Source organism: Hylobates moloch, unplaced genomic scaffold (genome assembly GCF_009828535.3).
Source record: "Hylobates moloch isolate HMO894 unplaced genomic scaffold, HMol_V3 SCAFFOLD_5, whole genome shotgun sequence".
NCBI lineage: Eukaryota > Metazoa > Chordata > Mammalia > Primates > Hylobatidae > Hylobates > Hylobates moloch.
Genome location: NW_026652280.1, coordinates 133,986,887 through 134,009,098, shown reverse-complemented (window position 1 = coordinate 134,009,098; position 22,212 = coordinate 133,986,887). Strand labels below are relative to the sequence as shown.

At 37.5% G+C, this 22,212-nt stretch overlaps 1 protein-coding gene across 5 annotated transcripts in view; it reads right to left on the bottom strand.

Annotated features, from left to right (window-relative positions):
• The window catches only part of EVI5 (ecotropic viral integration site 5), a 289,476-nt gene that overhangs the window by 44,426 nt on the left and 222,838 nt on the right, over positions 1-22,212 (bottom strand). For all 5 annotated transcript variants that reach the window (XM_032155352.2, XM_032155353.2, XM_058439572.1 and 2 more), the window contains one exon: positions 10,548-10,643. In XM_032155352.2, the coding sequence (XP_032011243.1) occupies positions 10,548-10,643 (96 nt within the window). The remainder of the gene's footprint in view (positions 1-10,547; positions 10,644-22,212) is intronic.

Below are 22,212 nucleotides of genomic sequence, written 5' to 3'. Positions count from 1 at the left end.
ACCAATTATACTTTATGAATATAACATAAAACTGAAAAGTGGTCTAAAAGTCTTGAATAAAGTAAGGTATCCTGTGTGGGATTATTTATTTAGAGACAGGGTTTCACTCTGTCACCCAGGCTGGAATGCAGTGGTACAATCTCGGCTCACTGAAACCTCTGCCTCCCAGGCTCAAGAGATCTTCCTACTTCAGCCTCCCAAGTAGCTGGAACTACAGGGGCATGCCACTACACCTGGCTAATTTTTGCATTTTTTTTTTTTTTTTTTTTTTTTGAGACAGAGTCTCACTCTGTCACCCAGGCTGGAGTGCAGTGGCACAATCTCGGCTCACTGCAACCTCTGCCTCCTGGGTTCAAGTGATTCTCCTGCCTCGCCTCTCCAGTAGCTTGGATTACAGGCGTGCACTACTACGCCCGGCTAATTTTTGTATTTTTAGTAGAGACAGGCTTTCACCATGTTGGTCAGGCTGTTCCCGAACTGATCTTGTGATCCCTCTGCCTTGGCCTCCCAAAGTGCTGGGATTACAGGAGTGAGCCACCACGCCCAGCCAATTTTTGTTATTTTTTTGGTAGAGGGTTTTGCCATATTGCCCAGGTTGGTCTCAAACTCCTGGGCTCACGCAATCAGCCAACCTCGGTCTCATATAGTGGTGGAATCACAGGTGTGAGCCACCATGCCCTGCCCCTGCATGTGATTATTACAGTTTTTCCCAGACTACAGTATGTTATACATTCTTTTAAATGGCAAGAAATACATGGAGAAACATATTGCCTTGGAGATTTAAAAAAGTTAATCTGGAAACACTGGTGGAAGTTTGCCACCTGTTAAACTTCAAACTCTTTAAACAGAATGCTTTTAAGAGCAAAGCTAATTTGTGTCTTTGAATAAGCTTGTATTTCCTAAACAAGAGGCATGTATGAATTGGATTGACTTTTTGTCAAGTTCTGTGTTTCTCAAAACATCAAATATGGCTAGGAAATCTCAGTTGCCTGTTTTCAGAAAGTCATCAAATATTTAAAAGCTACAATGCTAGTAGCACCAAATGGAAATTGAAGCAGAATCTGAATGTCCAGTTGGACAAATTCTGCAGTCTTAGATAGAATAGAAGTGCAGAAGCTGCTGCAGAAAGAAAAATAAAGAATATGAGCTATGAGTAGATTTTTACTAACTAGATGTTAGGTTCTCATCTGAGAGAAGCAATTCAATTTAATTCAATTAAACAAATGCTTACAGAACTTCTACTATGTTTAATATGTCACCATTAAATGGGCCAGCAGGATCATGGTAGGGTAGTGGGATGCAGTAGATCAGAAGACAGAATGCCCAGGCATGAGTTCCATCTCAGCTACGAACTAGCTTTGTAACTTTGGGTAAGTCCCTTAACCAGGGCCTCAGCTTCCTCATTTATCAAATGAAAAACAAGATAAATTTTAAGAACACTTCTGGTTTAAAAAATATGATTCTTAAATCTCAGCTTTAAGTATTTTACATAGCGCTATTATTCCAAATATAAAAATCTGCACAATAATTTCTAAAATGGACTTCAAATAAGATAAACTGCTTATCCAAGATAAAACAGAACATATAAGAGGAAAAGGAGTAATAGCTACTCATTTAAAGAAGTCATTAAGAATGAGTTTTTGCTGGGCACAGTAATTGATGCCTGTAATCCTAGCACTTTCAGAGGCCAAGACAGGGAGATCCCTTGAGCCCAGGAGTTCCAGACCAGTCTGGGCAACACAGTGAGACCCTGTCTCTACAAAAACAAAAACAAAAACAAACCCAGGTGCCGTCTTGCACACCTGTAGTCCCAGCTACTCAGGAGGCTGAGGTTGGAGGATCACTTGAGCCCAGCAGGTTGAGGCTGTAGTGAGCGGTGATGGCACCATTGCACTCCAGCTGGGCCACAGAGCAAGACCCTGTCTCCAGAAAAAAGAAAGAAAGAAAAGAATGGGTTTTTAAAATATAAGTGGAGGCTGTAAGATTAAAAAGCAGTGTACTCATTTGACGGGCTTAAAGCAATTTTCACAGAATGGCAAATACAATCTTTCATTATCTACATGGAACCTTCTGGGTAGGGGGATAAAAACCCTATTTACTTGGTTGTATGAGATCCTGAAACTTCTGCATGATACTTTACACTGCTCTAATTAGAGAAAGAACAAATTTAAGGGAATAATTTCTTTTATTAAGAAGCTGCCACAAAGGGAAAACTAATACTTTCTATTATAAAAATACGCAGGATAGCTTGTAACTCCAAACACTGAAGTTTTTCTTAAACATTAAAATTTTCTTAAAAGTTAAAATTCACTCACCAGTACAAATAGATAGCACTGTTTTTAATTCTTATTTCTGTTTCTAGAAGTAGACTATTGTTATCAATGAAGTTTTACAGTAAGAATGTCAATTCTCTTCTTGAGTACCACTCTGTAAACTAGATAACATACTTGGAGCTTTGTGTTACCTAAAGGGAAATAAAGACTGGTAGAAATAGAAAAAAGAATAAACATGGCTGGGCGTGGTGGCTCATGCTTGTAATCCTAGCATTTTAGGAGGCCGAGGGGCGCAGACTGCCTGAGCTCAGGAGTTCAAGACCAGCCTGGGCAACACGGTGAAACCCTGTCTGCTAAAATACAAAAAATTAACCAGGTGTGGCGGCATGTGCCTGTAGCCCCAGCTACTTAGGAGGCTGAGGCAGGAGAATCACTCGAACCTAGGAGTCGGAAGTTGCAGTGAGCCAAGACTGTGCCACTGCAATCCAGCCTGGGTGACAGAGTGAAACTCTTGTTTCAAAAAAAAAAAAAAAAAAAAGGAATAAGCATGAAGTTAAATAAACCAAAGAACAGTATCATTCAGTACGAAATAAAGAAAAAAAAATAGCTGCCAACAACTACAGAACCAGATGACTAAGTTCTTTTCTACCTTTAGTATTTTAGTTTTAATCCCTAGATGAAGAGCAGTGCTGAATGAGCCTTAAAAAGATCTTATTAACCACTTTTTTTTTTTTTTTTTTTGAGATGAAGTCTTGTTCTGTCACCCAGCCTGGAGTGCAGTGGTGTGATCTTGGCTCACTGCAACCTCCGCCTCCTGGGTTCAAGCAATTCTCCTGCCACAGCCTCCCCAGTAGCTGAGATTATAGGTGCACACCACCACGCCTGGCTAATTTTTGTATTTTTAGTAGAGACGGGGTTTCACCATGTTGGCCGGCCTGGTCTCAAACTCCTGACCTTGTGACTCACCTGCCTTGGCCTCCCAAAGTGTTGGGATTACAGGTGTGAGCCACTGCTTTAAATAGAAAAATACAAGCATAAGGGGAAAAAAAATCCAAAGAAATATAAGAGGACATATAGTAAGTTCTCACTTAAAGTTTTCCATAGGTTCTTGGAAACTGTCATTTTAAGTGAGATGACATATAAAGAAACCAAAATTTTCCCCTCATCATTATAAACAAAATGACATTATTCATGGACATGTTATATGTCTTTCATTCTGAAGTCTCGGTTTCCAAGAACCTATTGACAATGTTAAGTGAGGACTTAATGTATTGTCATCTGATTGTTAAAGTTCCTTATTTCAAAAATTCCAGTTTAGTAACAAAATGAGTATATGTATTAAAAACTACATTAAGAATATCTAGGACATTAAAAATACTTTTTGATATATATTTAATTAAATCCATAGCTCAGGTTTATATAAACAGATAATCAGAATTTAAAAACTTAAGGAATATTCACCTAATTTTTTTCTTACACTTTTATTTTTTTTTTTAGAGTTAGGGTCTCACTGTCACCTAGGCTGGAGTGCAGTGGCATGATCTTAGCTCACTGCAACCTCAAACTCCTGGGTTCAGAGCAATCCTCCTGCCTCAGTCTCCCAAGTAACTAGAACTACAAGGCCCACACTACCATTCCTGTCTATATAAACATTTTCTAAGTCAAACTTCAGTAAGGGCTTTATTTAGATTTCTTTTTATTTACTCAAATTCCTAATCACCTACTTAAAAAAAGATTCCTGTGACACGTAATTTAACTTAGAAAAATTGCCTTCCCAACAAAAAAGACAGGATGACAGAAGACCTTCTGGGTAGTAGAAACCAATACAATGATTATTCCTAGAAAGTAAGTTGGTTTTACCTACCTGACTTTTATTTTGTTTATAGCATACCAAAATAGTTCTTTTTTTTTTTCCAGCTTTGTCTTGAAATAGCTTACATTTCTCTTTCTTCTTTTTTCTTTTTTTTTTTTTTTTTGAGACAGAGTCTCTGTGGCCCAGGCTGGAGTGCAGTGGTGAGATCCTGGCTCACCGCAACCTCCGCCTCCCAGGTTTAAGCCATTCTCGTGCTTCAGCTTCCTGAGTAGCTGGGGTTACAGGCGTGCGCCACCATGTCCTGCTAATTTTTGTATTTTTTATTTATTTATTTTTAGTAGAGACGGGGTTTAGCCATGTTGGCCAGGCTAGTCTCAAACTCCTGACCTTAGATGATCTGCCTGCCTCAGCCTCTCAGAGTGCTGGGATAACAGGCACGAGCCACCATGCCAGGCTGTTTCTCTAATTTCTTCAGGAAGAGTGTTTCAGTCAGTAGTATTTAGTGATAGAACATTTCTCCTTTCAAGTTCTTTCTTAAATCATCCATTGTTCTCTGACAAATCATAAAAAATTCCAAAGAAATCTTTTTTTTTTTCTTTCTTGAGACAGGGTCTCACTGTGTCGCCCAGGCTGGAGCGCAGTGGTGCGATCTCTGCTCACTGCAACCTCTAGGTCCCAGGCTCAAGCAATCCTCCCACCTCAGCTTCCCAAGTAGCTGGGACTACAGGCACACACCACCACGCCCAGCTAATTTTTGTATGTATATATATACATATATATATATATATATATATTTTTTTTTTTTTTTTTTGTAGAGACAGGGTTTCTCCATGTTGGCCAGGCTAGTGTCAAACTCCTGACCTCAAGTGATCCACCTGCTTCAGCCCCGCAAAGTGCTGGGATTATAGGCGTGAGCCTCAGTGCCCGGCCAAGAAATCTGTCTTAGTAAGTTTATTCTTCAGAAGGATCAGGGAAGTTTAAAATCTAATTTAAATAACTACGCTGAAATGATCCCTTCCTCCTTCTGGGACTCCTGTGTCTTCATACTCTCCAGTTTCCCGCCTATCTCCCTGGTGGTTTTGGTCCTCTCCTGGCTCTCTTGACCCTAAAGCTTGGGAGAACTTCAGAACTTGCTCCTGGACACCCTTCTCTTTATATATGAATGCCATTTATATGCCAGTGATGGCTACACCTATTTTTAGCCCTGACCTCTCTTCAGAATTTCAGACTCACATATCCACTGCCTATCTGGTATCTTCATTTGTAGTAAGGAATCTCAACCTTACTACAAACCTTAGCATAAAAATAGAGCTCTTGTTTACCTTTCTCTATGCTGGTCAATGGCACCAACCAACCATTCACTCAATTACTCAAGCCAAAACTCTCTGGAGCCAATGAATGTTTTTCGTTATGAGATAAACATACTTCTAACACAGCCACATTACATTTCCACTTCTTCCATCCTTCTAAGCCATGTTTGATCTTATCCGGATCATTGTAACAGACTCCTGATGAATTTCCCTGTTCTCACTCTTTTCTTTCTCTTCTACAATCAGTTCACTGTACAGCAGGCAGAGCAAATGAAATTATAAAATTTTCTGTATGAAACCATCCAAAGAAGGCAGGCATGGTGGTGCAGCCCTGTAGTCTCAGCTACTCAGGAAGTTAAGGTGGAAGGATCACTTGAGCCCAGGAGTCAGAGGCCAGCCTGAGTAACATAGTGAGACCTCCATCTCTCAAAAAAAAAAGCAAAACAAAATAAAACAAAAAAACCCGAACAACCCCAACCAAAAAAACCCCTAACAACAACAAACATCCAAAGGCTTTCCACTATACACCCTGGTTTACAAAGCACTATACAGTTGTCCCTCAGTATCTGTAGGAGAATGGGTCCAGGATGTCCCAAGGATACTAAAACCCATGGATGCTCAAGTCCCTGATATCAAATGGCATATTTGCATATAACCTATGCCTGACTTCCTGTATACTTCATCTCTAGATAACTTGTAATACCTAATACAATGTTAATGCAATATAAACTGTTATACCATATTGTTTAGGGAATAATGATAAGGAAAAAAATTTGTAGATGTTCAGTACAGATACAGATGCAATAGTCTTTTAAAAATATTTTTGATCCATGGTTGGTTGAATCCACTGATGCAAAATCCATGGATACAGACGACCAATTGCAATCTGACCTCACTTGCCTCTCTAATTTTATCTTATATCATTTTTCCTACCCTTCACTATACTCCAGCCACACTAGTATTGTTTCTCAAAATGACCATTTCATTTTCTTCTAGGGTCTTTGGGCTAGTTGTTTCTTCTGTCTGGAATGCTCTTTCCACTGATTTTCACATATTAAGAGGATTCTGGCTGGGCACAGTGGCTCACGCCTGTAATCCCAGCACTTTGGGAGGCTGAGGCGGGCAGATCACAAGGTTAGGAGTTCGAGACCAGCCTGGTCAACATGGTGAAATTCCGTCTCTACTAAAAAAATACAAAAATTAGCCAGGCATGGTGGTGTGTGCCTGTAACCCTAGCTACTCAGGAGGCTGAGGCAGGAGAATTGCTTGAACCCAGGAGGCAGAGGTTGCAGTGAGCTGAGATCACGCCACTGCACTCCAGCCTGGGAGACAGAGCAAGACTCCATCTCAAAAAAAAAAAAAAAAGCTGCTTGGCATTTCCATGCAACTTATATGTGACCTCATCTGCAAAACCTTGCACAAACATCATTTTTTCATTAGAAACATTTTCACCAAGTACCTACTACATGCCAACATTGTTCTATATACTGGGGGAAAAGTACTTAATCTCATTAATAATCAGAGAAATGCACATTAAAACCATAATGAGAAATCTCTTCATAGTCACAGAATGGCTAAAATAAGAAAGACTGACAATTCCACATGTTGATGAGGATGTAGAACAGTAAGAACTTTCTTCACTGCTTATAGACAGTATAAACTGGCATAAATCACTTAAAGCAATGTTCTTAATAGACCAACTGGAAATAATCCAAATGTTCACCAACACAGTAGATGAATAAATCATGGTATATTTATACAAAGGAAAATTATACAGTGATGAAAATGACCAACCTACAGCTACATTTTAAAATGACAAAGTAAAATCTCACAATGTTGAGCAAAAGAAGCAAGACACAAAAGAATATATACTGCAAGAAGCCATTTATATAAAGTTCAAAAAGTTAAACTACTGTATTAGAAGTCTGAGATCATGGTTAACTTTGAGTAGAAGGGAGAGAGTATGGGTTGAAAGAGTATGAACAGGGCTCTGGGGTCTTTTTCTTGGACCTAGGTAGTACCTACATGAGTGTGATCATTTTGTGATAATTTATTGAGCTGTAAACTTTTGACTTGGACACGTCTCTGTATGCTATGCTGCTATACAAAACTTTTTTTTTCTCTTTTTTTTGAGACAGGGTCTCGCTTTGACACCCAGGCTGGAGTGCAGTGGTGTGATCATGGTTCACTGCAGCCTTGACCTCCTGGGTTCAAGTGATCCTCCTGCCTCGGCCACTGGAGTAGCTGGGGCCACAGGTGCATGCCACCAGGCCTGGCTTTTATTATTATTTTTTTAAATAGAGATGGGGTCTCCCTATATTGCTCGGGCTGGTCTCGAACTCCTGGGCTCAAGTGACCCTCCAACCTCGGTCTTCCAAAGTGCTGGGATTACAGGCATGAGCCATTGCACCCAGCCTACAAATTTTTTTTTTTTTTAAAGCTTCTGTTCTTTATTTAACTTTCATGATTATGAAGCCATTCAAATGTTAAGGATAATAACCAGGGAACTCACACTAGGTCTCCTTCGTGAGGAAGCAATGGAGAATTTGTTATTTAATCTTAGTATCAGGAATAGATGTGGCTCTTCTAGCTAATTGATCTGTTTTCATCATATAGACACTCTGAAATGTTTAAGTGACCAGGTTTTCTTTCGTGTTGGCTGCTAAAAGCCTTAGAGCCAAATCTGAGGCTCACTTATAGGAAAGAAATATTTTTATGGTAAGCATTTTTATAATGGTCTTATTCATGCTTCCATATTATATTTCTACAGTTTTTTTCTTTCCTTTTTCTCCCAAAATTGTAGTTTATTATTTTGTAGCAGTTGCAAATTTCCTTAATTCTATCTGCAACAAGGAAGGGTACTAATAAATAAAAATGCTTTAAAGGTTTTTTTTTCTTTCTTTTTAAAAAGATGCAGTTTGTTTTCCACTCTTTAAATCTGCACAATCTAGCTTTTAATTTTAACAGTAGAAAATTCTACTCTGTTGATTAATTTTCTTTTCATGTTTGTATAAGGTAAGACTGCTTTCTTAGGCCACACGTAAAAAACTGACATTAAAGTTAAACTTCATGTGAGTTATTTTCTGGCAGTCCTGATGAGACAGACTGACTGTCTGTCTGGTCTGTCTGTCTGTCTATCAATCAATCAATCAATCAATCAATCAATCAATCAGAGTCTCACTCTGTTGCCTGGAGTGCAGTGGCATGATCTCGGCTCACTGCAACCTCTGCCTCACAGGTTCAAGCTATTCTTCTGCCTCAGCCTCCCCAGTAGCTGGGGTTGCAGGCACACACCACCATGCCTGGCTAATTTTTGTATTTTTAGTAGAGATGGGGTTTCACCATGTTGGATGGGCTGGTCTCAAACTCCTGACCTCAAGTGATCTGCCTGCTTCAGCCTCCCAAAGTGCTGGGATTATAGGCGTGCACCACCACACCCGGCCAGAGTATCATTATTTTTAGTCAAAGCATATGACAGGGAAAATTAATGTTTGTTGACTGATTTTTACATCAGTTTTAGAAATAAAGTCAATCTATACGTAACTTTCTTGTTTCAGCAACATTAAAGCTCCCTTATCATGAGACATCAAAATTTTAAATGGGAGGTTGCTTTACTTTAATCACAATTTCCTTTGAGAACACGTTTTGAACATAAATAATTCCTAGGGTTCTCAAAAGAATAAAGATTTCTAGAACACACTTATTTGTAACTTGTTCTTTCACACTATGGCTATCAATTTAAAAATATTATAATAGGCCGGGCACGGTGGCTCATGCCTGTAATCCCAGCACTTTGGGAGGCCGAGACGGGCGGATCACGAGGTCAGGAGATCAAGACCATCCTGGCTAACACAGTGAAACCCCGTCTCTACTAAAAAAATACACAAAATTAGCCGGCCTGGTGGCAGGCGCCTGTAGTCCCAGCTACTCAGAAGGCTGAGGCAGAAGAATGGCATGAATCTGGGAGGCGGAGCTTGCAGCGAGCAGAGATCGCGCCACTGCACTCCAGCCTGGCTGACAGAGCGAGACTCCGTCTAAAAAAAAAAAAAAAAATTATAATAAATACACACAAATAGGTAAAGATTATATGTAAGATCCTGAATCCCTCAAATGTTATCATGGCTGAAAATTAATATTTACAGGAATGATCCCCCAAATTTCAAAACAAATTAAACTGAGCCACATCTAAGACTTACTGTTTTTGTTTGTTTTGTTTCTTCTTCATTTAAAATTAACTCTTAGACTGACTACTTCCAGGAGGTATTACCCAAAACATACAGACTTTAACTGAAGGGTGTAATACCAGGAAAGGGTAATGTCTAAACTTTTTCCTTTGAGGTTTAAATTCATTTAGCCGTCAAAATTTCTCTTTCTTCTTCTTTTTAAACAAATGAAGGCTATACTACCCTCTCAAATCTCATCACTGTGAATAAACATTATTTTATAAATAATTCAAAACAAGAAATAATAATTCCATTAGTGTTTAGCCAAGTATTATCATTAAAATAGAAAAAATAAAGGATAAGAAAATTGACCTGGAGCCAGATTAACATATCTCTCTAATCAAAACATATTAGTTTAAATATTTTAAATTACTCAGTATAGTACTTAGTAAAACTGAAAATTTTGTGAGTTGAATCTCACAGATTCAAGGTACTGCCAGTTTAAAAAGCATTCAGATACTAAGAAATCTGTTAACTGATATTAGGCAAGTATCCTTTTTTGCAATCTCAGTAATACCACCATGAGGGGTAAAAGAAGACAAGAGTAAAAAGACTTCCCTCTGCATGCAACGGTAAATACCACAAATCTATTCTATAGGTATAAGCAAAATTTTAGTTTAGTTAAAGTAACTTTGACATCTATGCAAACTATCAAGAGTTTTTACACCACAATAAAAAAAATTTGCCATGAAAATATTAATTGATCATTCCAGCTCATGCTAATGAGGTTAAGGGGAAATAAATCCCCAATATTAGAACAGAAGATCCTTGCTAAAAAGACAATTTTCAAAAATGTTATTAATTATAACCAATAATTCACAGAAGATATTCAGCATGAAAGTGTCAGTCTTATAACCAGTAATAAAGTGTTGTTACAATACAGAGGAAGGAAGAAAGAAATATGTGAAGATCAAAATTTATCACTTACCTCATGATTCAGCTCTGCTATCTGATCTTTCAGTTCCCTAATATACTGGTTAGAATCAGACTTGTTAAGCTGTCCTTGAAGCTTTCCTTCTTCTTTCTGTTTTGTGGCAAAACAACAAAGCAAAAACAAGAGGCAATTTTTCACAGCATGTACTCAAATATTTCAAGGTATAGGAAAAGCATAGGCACATACCCTTTAATCACCTGAATTCTGAACAAATCCATTCTCAAACTACCTCTGACAAACAATTCATAGTGAACTATGCTTTTATTTATTTATTTATTTATTTATTTATTTATTTATTTATTTAGAGACAGAGTTTCGCTCTTGTTGCCCAGGCTGGATGGAGTGCAACGGTGCCATCTTGGTTCACCGCAACCTCTGCCTCCCGGGTTCAAGCAATTCTCTTGCCTCAGCCTCTAGAGTAGCTGGGATTAACGGGCAGATGCCACCATGCCTGGCTAATTTTGTATTTTTAGTAGAGACAAGGTTTCTCCGTGTTGGTCAGGCTGGTCTCAAACTTCTGACCTCAGGTGTGATTATTTCTTTAAAAATGCTTAATAAAGGTTGTTTACAATAAATATAATTTATAAAATATATCTTTTGAAGGAGTCTCAGAAATCAGTAATTGAATGGATCTACTGATGAAAAAATTACCCTAGAATTTCAAAGTAATTTATCTAGTTATTTTGAGGGCAGATGATTCTCTATTCATACCGTAAGGGATTCAACACTTAGTCAAGAAGATGGCAAGCTTCCCATATTCTTTCATTCTTGGGAATCTGCTTTTGCTTAGGGAACAGAAAAGGGGGAAAAAAGGTTGTCCAAATCTCTCTAAAAAGGGGAGGACAACTTTGAGTCTCCTCTGTTTAATTAGCTTTCCATGTGTCCTAGATACAGCTGATTAAAAGCTGCTTCTGATCCTAAGAGTTTGTTTCCGGTGAGCATTGGGACTATTTTCTAGGGATATAGACTGGTAAAGAGAGGCACTTTTTCTTATAACACCTGAAAACAAACATAAATTATTTTTCAGATAAAGATTTTTTTTTTTTTTTTTTTTTTTTTTTGAGATGGACTCTCGCTGTCACCCAGGCTGGAGTGCAATGGCGCGATTTTGTCTCATTGCAACCTCTGCCTCCCGGGTTCAAGCAATTCTCCTGCCTCAGCCTCCTGAGTAGCTGGGATTACAGGCGCCCAGCACTGCACCTGGCTAATTTTTGTATTTTTAGTAGAGACGGGGTTTCACTGTGTTGGCCAGGCTGGTTTCGAACTCCTGACCTCAGGTGATCCGCCCACCTCGGTCTCCCAAAGTGCTGAGACTACAGGCATGAGCCACCATGACCGGCCTAGATAAAGAGCTTATTAAACAGTGAAAGTAGAATTGTTTTTGATGTCTCCAGATTATTTATAATTAGGAAGCCATGTTGATGCTTAAAATGTTAAGCAGCTCTGATCCGGAGCCATCTACTGAAACTACTGAGTAACTCCTGATACCAAAAGAGTATGGGCTTACTTTTAACAGTTGCCAATCGCCCAGTTTCCTTCCATGGAGACAACCATTGTTAACAGTTTTTTGGTGTAGTCTTTCCATGATATTTTACACATATATAATCAAACACACATGAATACATGCACACGTTTATCCATACTACAGACACTATGTGTGCTACTCTGTACTTTGCTATTATCTCTCAATAATACAACTTGAAGATCATTCAATATAAGTACATATGGAGCAGAAAGATACACATTCTGACTTTAGAGAGCTTTGAAATCCCTGTAAAAGTTACCTTAGTAATATCCAAGTATTTACAGGTTTTTTTTTAAAAGCAGGTTTAAAACATGTCTTACAATTACCTTGAGAGAAATGGGTTGCTGTGAAAAGCATTTGTCAATGTGGAGATTCCTCCTATCTTTAAAATCACAGTCAGAAGGGACCTTGAACATCCTCTGACTTAGTCCTCTGACTGAAGTCAACTCTACCCCCCAACTTCATCCTACATACTGTATACTACTACTGTATATCATTGGCAGGAAGTACCAAATAGAACTGTTCTAGCAACAGGCTGGGCACGGTGGCTCATGCCTGTAATCCCAGCACTTCGGGAGGCCGAGGCAGGTGGATCACCTGAGGTCAGGAATTCAAGACCAGCCTGGCCAACATGGTGAAACCCTGTCTCTACTAAAAATACAAAAGATTAGCCAGGCGTGGTAGCGTGTGCCTGTAATCCCAGCTACTCAGGAGGCTGAGGCAGGAGAATCGCTTGAACCTGGGAGGCAGAGGTTGCAGTGAGCTGAGATTGCGCCACTGCATTCCAGCCTGGGCAAAAGAAAAAAGAAATGTTCTAGTGACAGAGTGGGTAGTACTCCTATAGAGTCGAGCATCTTTCCAACAAGACTGCTGGTTCTGTGTTAACTGTCCTTCCTACCCAAATTGCATCTCTAACTACCCTTAGTTTGTTCTTCAACTCCTTTCATCGACTTATTCCTATAAACTCCGTTTTTTGTTTGTTTTGCTTTATTCTCTTTCTCTTGACAACCTGTCTTAAAAACCCTTACTAGAATATGGCCTGCTGAAGTGGTTTAGTGTAATTTATATTTGCATAGATATAAAAGCCCAACTACAGCTTCTATAGGCTTAAAATTTTTTTCTTATGCAGTCACATTCCACATAATGATGTTTTGGTCAATGATGGAATGAATACATGATGATGGTCCCATAAGATTATAATAAGAAATTCGTAATGCCTAGTGACATTGGAGTTGTACAATGTCATAGTAAAACACATTACTCATGTGTTTGTGGTGGTGCTGGTGTAAAGAAATCTACTGTGCTACCAGTTGTATAAATGTATGGCATATACAATTATGCACAGTGGATAATAACTGACAATAATACATGATTGTGTTACAGATTTATGTATTTAACATACTATACTTTTTATTATTATTTTAGTGTACTCTTTTTACTTATACAAGAAAAATTAACTGTAAGCTTCAGCCTGGTCCTACAAGAGATATTCCAGAAGAAAGCATTGTTCTCATAGGAGATGACAGCTCCATGTGTAATACTATTGCCCCTGAAGATCTTCCAGTGGGACAAGATGTAGAGGTAGAAGACAGTGGTACTGATGATCCTGACCCTATGTAAGCAGAGAATAATGTGTGTGTGCCTGCTTTTTTTTTTTTTTTTTTTGAGGCAGAGTGCCCCTCTGTCCAGGCTGGAGTGCAATGGCACAATCTCGGCTCACTGCAACCTCCAACTCCCAAGTTCAAGCGATTCTTGTGCCTCAGCCTCCTAAGTAGCTGGGACTACAGATGCACGCCACCACGCCTGGCTAATCTTTGTATTTTTAGTAGAGACGGGGTTTCACCACATTGGCCAGTCTGGTCTCGAACTCCTGGCCTCAAGTGATCCGCCTGCCCGCCTTGGCCTCCTAAAGTGCTGGGATTACAGGCGTGAGCCACCGTGCTCGGCCGTGTGCCAAAGTTTTTAATTAAAAAGTTTAAAGAGTTAAAAAAATAGCTTATAGAATAAAGATATAGAGAAAGAAGATATTTTTGTACAGCCGTACAATATATTTAAACTAAGTGTTATTACAAGAGTCAAAAAGTTAAAAAAATTAAGTTTATAAAGTGAAAAAGTTACACTAAGCTAAGGTTAATTTATTATTGAAGGAAGAAAAATTAAGAAAATAAATTTATAGTATAGATTAACTGTACTGTGTTTATAAAGTCTACAGTAGTGTGCAGTCATGTCATAGGCCATTCACTCACTGACTCACCCAAAGCAACTTTCAGTCCTGCAAGCTCCATTCATGGTACCATGCTCTATACAGGTGCACCATTTTAAATCTTTTATATCATATTTTTACTGTACCTCTTCTATGTTTAGATACACAACTTCTGACCATTGCGTTACAACTGCCTACAGTATTCAGTAGAGTGACATGTTGTATAGGTCTGTAGCCTAGGAGAAATAGGTTATACCATATAGCCTAGGTGAGTAGCAGGCTATATCACCTGGGTTTGTGTAAGCACACTCTATGATTCACACACTGATGACATTGCCTAAGGATGAATTTCTCAGAACATATTCTAGTTGTTAAGCAATGCATAACTGCATATTTACACATACTAATATCAGATACAGTTATCTAAGCCAAAACTGTCTTATTTAACAATTACTTTATTCCAAATATGCTAGGCTTCTAAAATATATACAAAATACACCTTATGCTTTTTAGCCATAAGCCCATATTTAGGAAAAATATATATTATTCTTTTGAAAATTTGGTTAGAAATATTAGTTTGACCCAACTGCCAGAGAAAAGGCTGAACTAACAGAATAACTAATAGAGATACTAAGTCAGAGTCCTAATCAAATAATCTCTGAGGCCTTCCCTGTTTTCTCATTTACATAGAACAATAAAATCTCTTTATTATTTAAACCAGTTTAAATATAAATTTCTGGCAGGGCGTGGTGGCTTATGACTGTATTCCTAGCACTTTCAGAGGCCAAGGTGGGAGGACTGCTTGAGCCCAGGAGTTCAAAACCAGTCTGGGCAACATGGCAAGACCCTGTCTCTAAAAAAACATTAAAAAATAATTAGCTGGGCATGGTGATGGGCACCTGTGGTCCCAGCTACCAGGGAGGGTAAGGTGGGAGGATTGCTTGAGTCCGTGAGGTTTAGGCTGCGGTGAGTTGTGTTCATGTCACTGAACTCCAGCCTGGGAGACACAGCGAAAACCTGTCTTAAAAAAAAAAAAAAAAAAAAGGAAAAAAGAAAAAGAAAAAAATAGAGATTGCCACTTGCAACCAAAATAATAGCTATTATATACTGAATAGTTATAACACTTATGAGCCCTTCTCATTTGAGATTCCCAAAGGATTAAGCCCTAACGTCTAAAGCATCATTGTATGTGTATAATTTCATGCCTGTGCATCTAGAGTACTACCATGTACCATCCTTGGAAGAACTGAGAAAATACGTTGATCCGTAACATGGCTTTGAACTGTGCAGGTCCACAAATATGTGGACTTTCGTCTGCCTCTGCCACCCTGAGACAGCAAGACAACCCCTTCTCTTCCTCCTCCTCCTCAGCCTAATCAATGTGAAGATAAGAATGAAGACTGTCGCCATGATCCACTTCCATTTAATGAATAATATATTTTCTCTTCCTTATGATTTTCTTAATGACATTTTCTTTTTTCTAGCTTATTTTAAGAATACAGTCTATAATGCATGTAACATACTAAATGTGTTCATCAACTGTTTATGTTATCAATAAGGCTTCTAGTCAAAAGTAAGCTCTTAGTAGTTAAGTTTTGGGGGAGTCAAAAGTTATACATAGATTTTCCACTGTGCAGGGATCAGCACTCTTAATCCCTGTGCTGTTCAGGGGTCAATGCAGTTTACTCAAACCATTTTCTGTAGAGTTTAATTCTCTTGTGGAGCTCTGGTGGAGAAATACTGGCACTTACAATGTGCCAGGAGTTTTCTAAGCTGCTTATGTGTAATCATCACAATGATCCTGTGTGACAGGTAATATTATTATTCCTACTTCATAGATGAGGAAACGTAAATGAAAGATTGAGTGAATTGGTTGCCTAAGAGTCATACAGATGGTCAATACATTTTTCACCTTAATTTATAGCATTCTGAACATGAGAAACAATTAAGCAGATAGAGATTTATGCAAAGAATCAAGCAAATTTGCTTTCTTGGATTTGTTACAAAGACTATGTATTTACTTTAATATTTATTTTAGCCTCTGATAATTTAAATGGGAACTACAATATATAAAGAATTGAAGATAAAATGCTACAGCTACTTGCATTAATGGCCCTAAGCTAATGACTCATATTAAACACACAAGCTGTCCAATACCATTTACATGTGCTTATGTCTGCCTCTTATTTTTAATCATCCATTTTTAAAATGAAATATTTCGGGCCAGGTGCGGTGGCTCATGCCTGAAATCCTAGCACTTTGGGAGGCTGAGGCAGGTGGATTACAAGGTCAAGAGATCGAGACCAACTTGGCCAACATGGTGAAACCCCGTCTCTACTAAAAATACAAAAACTAGCCAGGCATGGTGGCAGGTGCCTGTAATCCCAGCTACTCAGGAGGTTGAGGCAGGAGAATCGCTTGAACCCGGGAGGTGGAGGTTGCAGTGAGCCAAGATCGCGCCACTGCACTCCAGCCTGGCGACGGAGGGACACTCCATCTCAAAAAAAAAAAGAAATATTTCAAAGGCACAGAATAAGAACAAAAGAGTAATATAAGAAAGATAAACTCACCATTAAAATTCAGTCTGTTTCATAACTATCTCACCCTAAGATTTTCCCTGGCTCTGGACTTACTCCATTCTCAGTTCTGTCTGTATACCCTCAAAGTGGAAAAGGATGACATCAAACAGAGAATAAGAGAGTGAGTGAAACAGGAAGAATGTACAAATAAGGAAAAAAAAAACATGAGGAAGAACGCTCATTTATAGAAAAGAAACAAAATCATTATTCTCATAGGAGGTATTCTCCAAATCCCATATGTGACATAAGAAGTGCCTGAGTAAGCATGTGAGTAAACTGATATACTCCCAAGGGGGACTAATTTGATAAGAATCACCCATTTGGATACATATGCTCAGCTGTCCTTTTAGTTGTTTTGGTTTTTTTTTTTTTTTTGGCGGGATTGGGGGCAGGGGGGGCCTAATTTTGGTATGAGGTCATACTCACTCCCTTGGTTGATTAGATGAAAAGTGAAATCCACTACTAGGAAGAAACCCATCTGGATGAGATAAAAAGGTTAGATGTTTGCAATATGGAATCCAACTTGGAGAAAAGTATCTTTGAATCTGGTCCTTAATAAAGGTAAAGTTCTTGAGGACTTTGGACATCTCATAGCAATAATATGTGGGATAAAATAACACTTTCAGGGCAAATAAGATGACAAAGGCCAACGTAAACTCTAACATTGTAAGAGAGAAGTTCAAGAATGCAGAAAGACTTTAGGTTTGAAAGGCTGTAGAATGACTAGTAACAATAATTAATACCAATTCCTTCCTCCAGAGAAACTTGCAATGAAAAAAAATTCTGGTAAAACAAGAATCATTAAATTTGTTATACAAAAGCTACCAAGTGACTCCAAAGATGTTTTTTCCAAAGGTGGGTCTTAGTAGAGTTTAGCTAAAAACTTTGTAATAGCACTTTGATTTCTTTGGAGGAAAGATAGCATTTGATGAAAAACAGGGAAGCTAAGAAATTTTACAACAAAAAACATGGATAAAACAGGGAAGCTAAGAAACTTTATGATAAAACAGATGCAATATTTTTAACTTTAAAAGTGTTTCTTGAACTTCTATTCACTGTGGAAAAAAGAATTTCAAAAAGGAAAACTATATTTTTTATTAAATCCAATTATATAGTTGTCTTATTTAGATTTAAATAAAATTTAATAAAGCTTAATGTTGGGTTTCTTCCGCAAAACTTTTACAAAAAAAAAGTTGGACTATGATGACCATTAAGTCATTGTTTCTGTGGTGAGGCACGCATACATAAACACACTCACACACACTCAGAAAACAAACAACTTTTAAGGCACACTAGATAAACTGAGGAAAGAGAAAGGGTGATTAAGCAGCTCCAGGCTATGGCAGTAACCCCTGGACAAGAAAATTACTATCTCAGCTTATTTGTCACACATTAGTGGCACACCAGTGTGACAGACCAGTTAGAAAGCTCTGCATGGGATATTCTGATTCAACAGTCTGCCTTAAGGAAATATAGTTGACATTCCAAAAACAGAAGTAAAAAGTGAGATGTCCTAAATGCTATTTAATAAATTAAAATGTATCAATAACCATTTATCAAAAGTCTGTGATTTTTATGTTCTACATTTTATGCTCTCATTTAAACTTGTTAATTCAAAGCCTTTTAGGATCCTCTTTAAAAGTTAAAACAGGGTAACTATATTTACAATACCAAAAGACATAGCAATGAACTACTATATTCTAAGTGGATATCAATTTAATTTTAGTTCTGGGACAGTTCATTCAATTATCTAATGTTTAATATTCTTTTCCTAAGTATTTTTATAGCTTTCTATTTTCAAACAGTGTCCACATGGTTGTTTCTGATAAGCAGGTGGGAAAATGTCAACTACACTAATAAATTTACCAGAAACCTGCATTTTCTTGAGGTTTTCTTTTGGTCTAGCTGATAACAACAGATTGCCAGTTAACTGGTTTCCTAAGTAAAACTAATTAGGTAAGTAACAAACTTAAAGAAAAAGAGGCCCAACATATCAACAACTTTGGTATTCTGTACTTTCACTGAAGAGACCTTAAATACATACCTTTTGTCATATACCACAAATGAAACTTTATAAAGAGGGCATAACATAACATGCGTAAAAGGTGCAAATGTGTATTTCACTCTTGGCTCTATCTTTGAACAATTCTTTTAGAAATTACCATTACAATGTCCATACTACTGATTCATATTAAGGCCTTAAGCCAAAACAGCTTTGTATGTATGAGGTTCTTAATCAAATGGCCATCAATAACTCAGTTAATGATATGCATATTTAAGTGTTTAGGGTAAAGTATAACAAAGTAACTTTGAAGTACATTAAAAAATAAGATCCCTACAATGGAAGATGAATAGCTGATAAAGCAACAGAAAAAGCAAATATATCAAAATATTAATAGAGTGGAGATAGTGGGTTTATAGGTGTTCACTGTACAATTCTCTCAAATCCTATGTTTGAAATTTTTCACAGTAAAATGCTGGGAGGAAAAGTTATTGATGAAGAACAATTCATCCCCTCTTTCCTCCTATCATCTGCTAAAAAGTAAACACTGGTCTACACTGCACTTCATTTACACATATGAAAAGATATAAGTCCCCCAAAGATTACTTTAGAGTAGACTCAGTTAGTTTATCCCTTTAATATTTTACAGTAGGTTTTGTGGTTGTTACTTCAAGATCTAATTGCTCTCCCCCATTATGTAGTGGTGATAGGATTGGAATGATCCCACCCTAACTCCATGGGTAGGATCTGACTGGTCAAGTCTAAACCAAACAGGATAACCACATCTGTTTTGTACAGTGATGGGTTCAGGGGGTGTTCAAATAGTGTCACTCATAACTTTTGCTGATAATTATAGCGTACAGCTTCTTATTCTGGACACTATGATATATGAATATAAAGCTCATCTGTTAGTCATTTTAATATAATGAGGAAAACCTCCTGAGGATAGAAATGACAAAAACAGCAGAGCCTTCAGAATCATGATTAGTTGCAAGTTGGAGCCCAAATCAAACTTTTCCTGAAGCATATTCTACTTCTAGACTTTTTAGCTATATAAGCCAATAAATCCCCTTTATTACTTAAGCCAGTTTGAACTGGATATTCTATTATCTGCAATAAAAACACACTACCTAATAAATATTTTTTAAATGGCTAAGGAAATGAATATAGTAATATGAACAACATACCCTAGAAAATATTTAAAACAGTGATCCCCAAAGATAATTAGAGAAGTATCACTTTAGGAGTTTTATAAATATACAGATGAAGGAAACTCACCCGACCTCCTAATTCTAAATATCTAGGAACAGGACTTGAAAATCAGTGTATTTTGAAAGCTACACAAAGAGTGATTCTGACACAGCCAGTGACCTACATTTGAAGTGTACTTTGAAAATTAACTATTTTTTAAAACATAAATTCAAAATTCTATGTATATGCTAATAATAAATGCTTTTATCCTACTTCCTAAGGATCTCAAATATTGTAAGTTTAATCTCATTACAGATTTTTAGTATAGGTTTACATATAACAAAGAGATAAATATTTCCTTTAACTACCCCCACCATGGTAAATGTGGTACATGACCAAGGCTCACACGCTTATTTACAAATAGTCTCCACATTTCCAGAGTGAATATATCTAAAAAAAAAAAATAAAGAAAAACTGTCAAGGGTCCTTAAATTAATTTCTTTCAATTCTGCTACCGGTTTCACTTCACATCATTTCCATGTTAGTTTTCAGCTGGTCAGTTCCCTGTCTACAGAGGTTGGTTCAATTTTGAACTCAAATCCCTTTCTTGGTTAACCCAGCTCTCAAGCAGAAAATATTATTTTAAAGTTCGGTAATATATGATGAGGAACTAAATAAAATATTTAGGATCTGAGAAAATTCCACATATATGACTTCCATCATTGAAAACTAAGATAATCATTCTAAGGAACAAAGAAAACCCAAACATCTGGGGACCAGCAAAATAATTCTTTTAGCACTCAAAAGCATTGTATCTGTAAAGAGAAATGGCAATAAATATGGAAATAATGAATCTTATTTTCTAACCTATATGTTATATACGTAACAGTAAAACAGCTGTGTTTTCTAATATACACATAAGAGAGTGTAGAAGAATATTGTACTAAGAGCAGTAATTCTGGTGTCCAATTACCTGGATTGTTTGTTAATGACCTACGCACACACATTCACTTGTTTTATCCCTGCAATCATGGAGAGCTGTAATTAGAGAAAGAATGAAGACAAGATGGAATGTGCCCAGGATGTGTCACATATTCTGTTTGTTGAAAAATCAATAAATGCTGCAATCCACAGGAAAATAGAAAGTGAATATGTATTTGTGCAATGTGTATATGGTCACAGTAGAAAGTGGGCATTTTATTCAGAGGCGTTTTCACCTGTAACAGCTGCACTACAACATACCACTTAAAAAGTTGAACAATTAAATGTGATGGTGCATCAACCTAGGAGATTGAAGAGAAAATGAGAAAGGTTTTCTCTACAGTTCTAAGCAGCATGGTTTTAACATGTTACAGTGCAGCAAAACTGAGACGAATAGAATGTCAAGTTGCTTTGAGCAAGTGTTTGGGATAAAGGTGGGGTTTAGTAGTGTATAATATTGAAAAACTCTGGGGAGGTAAGAGAAAGAAAAGACGTGGATCTCAAGCATGTTTAAATCCATACATTTAGTCAGGCTCATTTTTAAAGAGAAGTTGTAAAAGTTATGCTTAACAGTCCATTCTTGTTTTTTAATCTGTTTTTGCTTGTTTTTCCATAAACATAGTGGGGTAACATTTTAAAACATTTAATAAACTATTTATAAATAAATCTATACATAGGGCCGGGCGTGGTGGCTCACGCTTGTAATCCCAGCACTCTGGGAGGTCGAGGCGGGCGGATCACGAGGTCAGGAGATCGAGACCACGATGAAACCCCGTCTCTACTAAAAAAATACAAAAAATTAGCCGGGTGTGGTGGCGGGTGCCTGTAGTCCCAGCTACTCGGAGAGGCTGAGGCAGGAGAATGGCGTGAACCCGGGAGGCGGAGCTTGCAGTGAGCCGAGATTGTGCCACTGCACTCCAGCCTGGGCGACAGCGCGAGACTCCATGTAAAAAAAAAAAAAAAAAAGAAAGAAAGAAAGAAATCTATACATAATTTTTAAGGTCCTAAAAATGAATTTTTAAAAAATATTTGTTTTTGAGTTCTCATTGTTCAAAAACAAAGATTTTTTAAAAATTCATTTTTAGGACCTTATAAATTATGTATAGATTTCTTTCTTTTTTTTTTTTTTGACATGGACAGCATTAGGAGATATACCTAATGCTAAATGACGAGTTAAT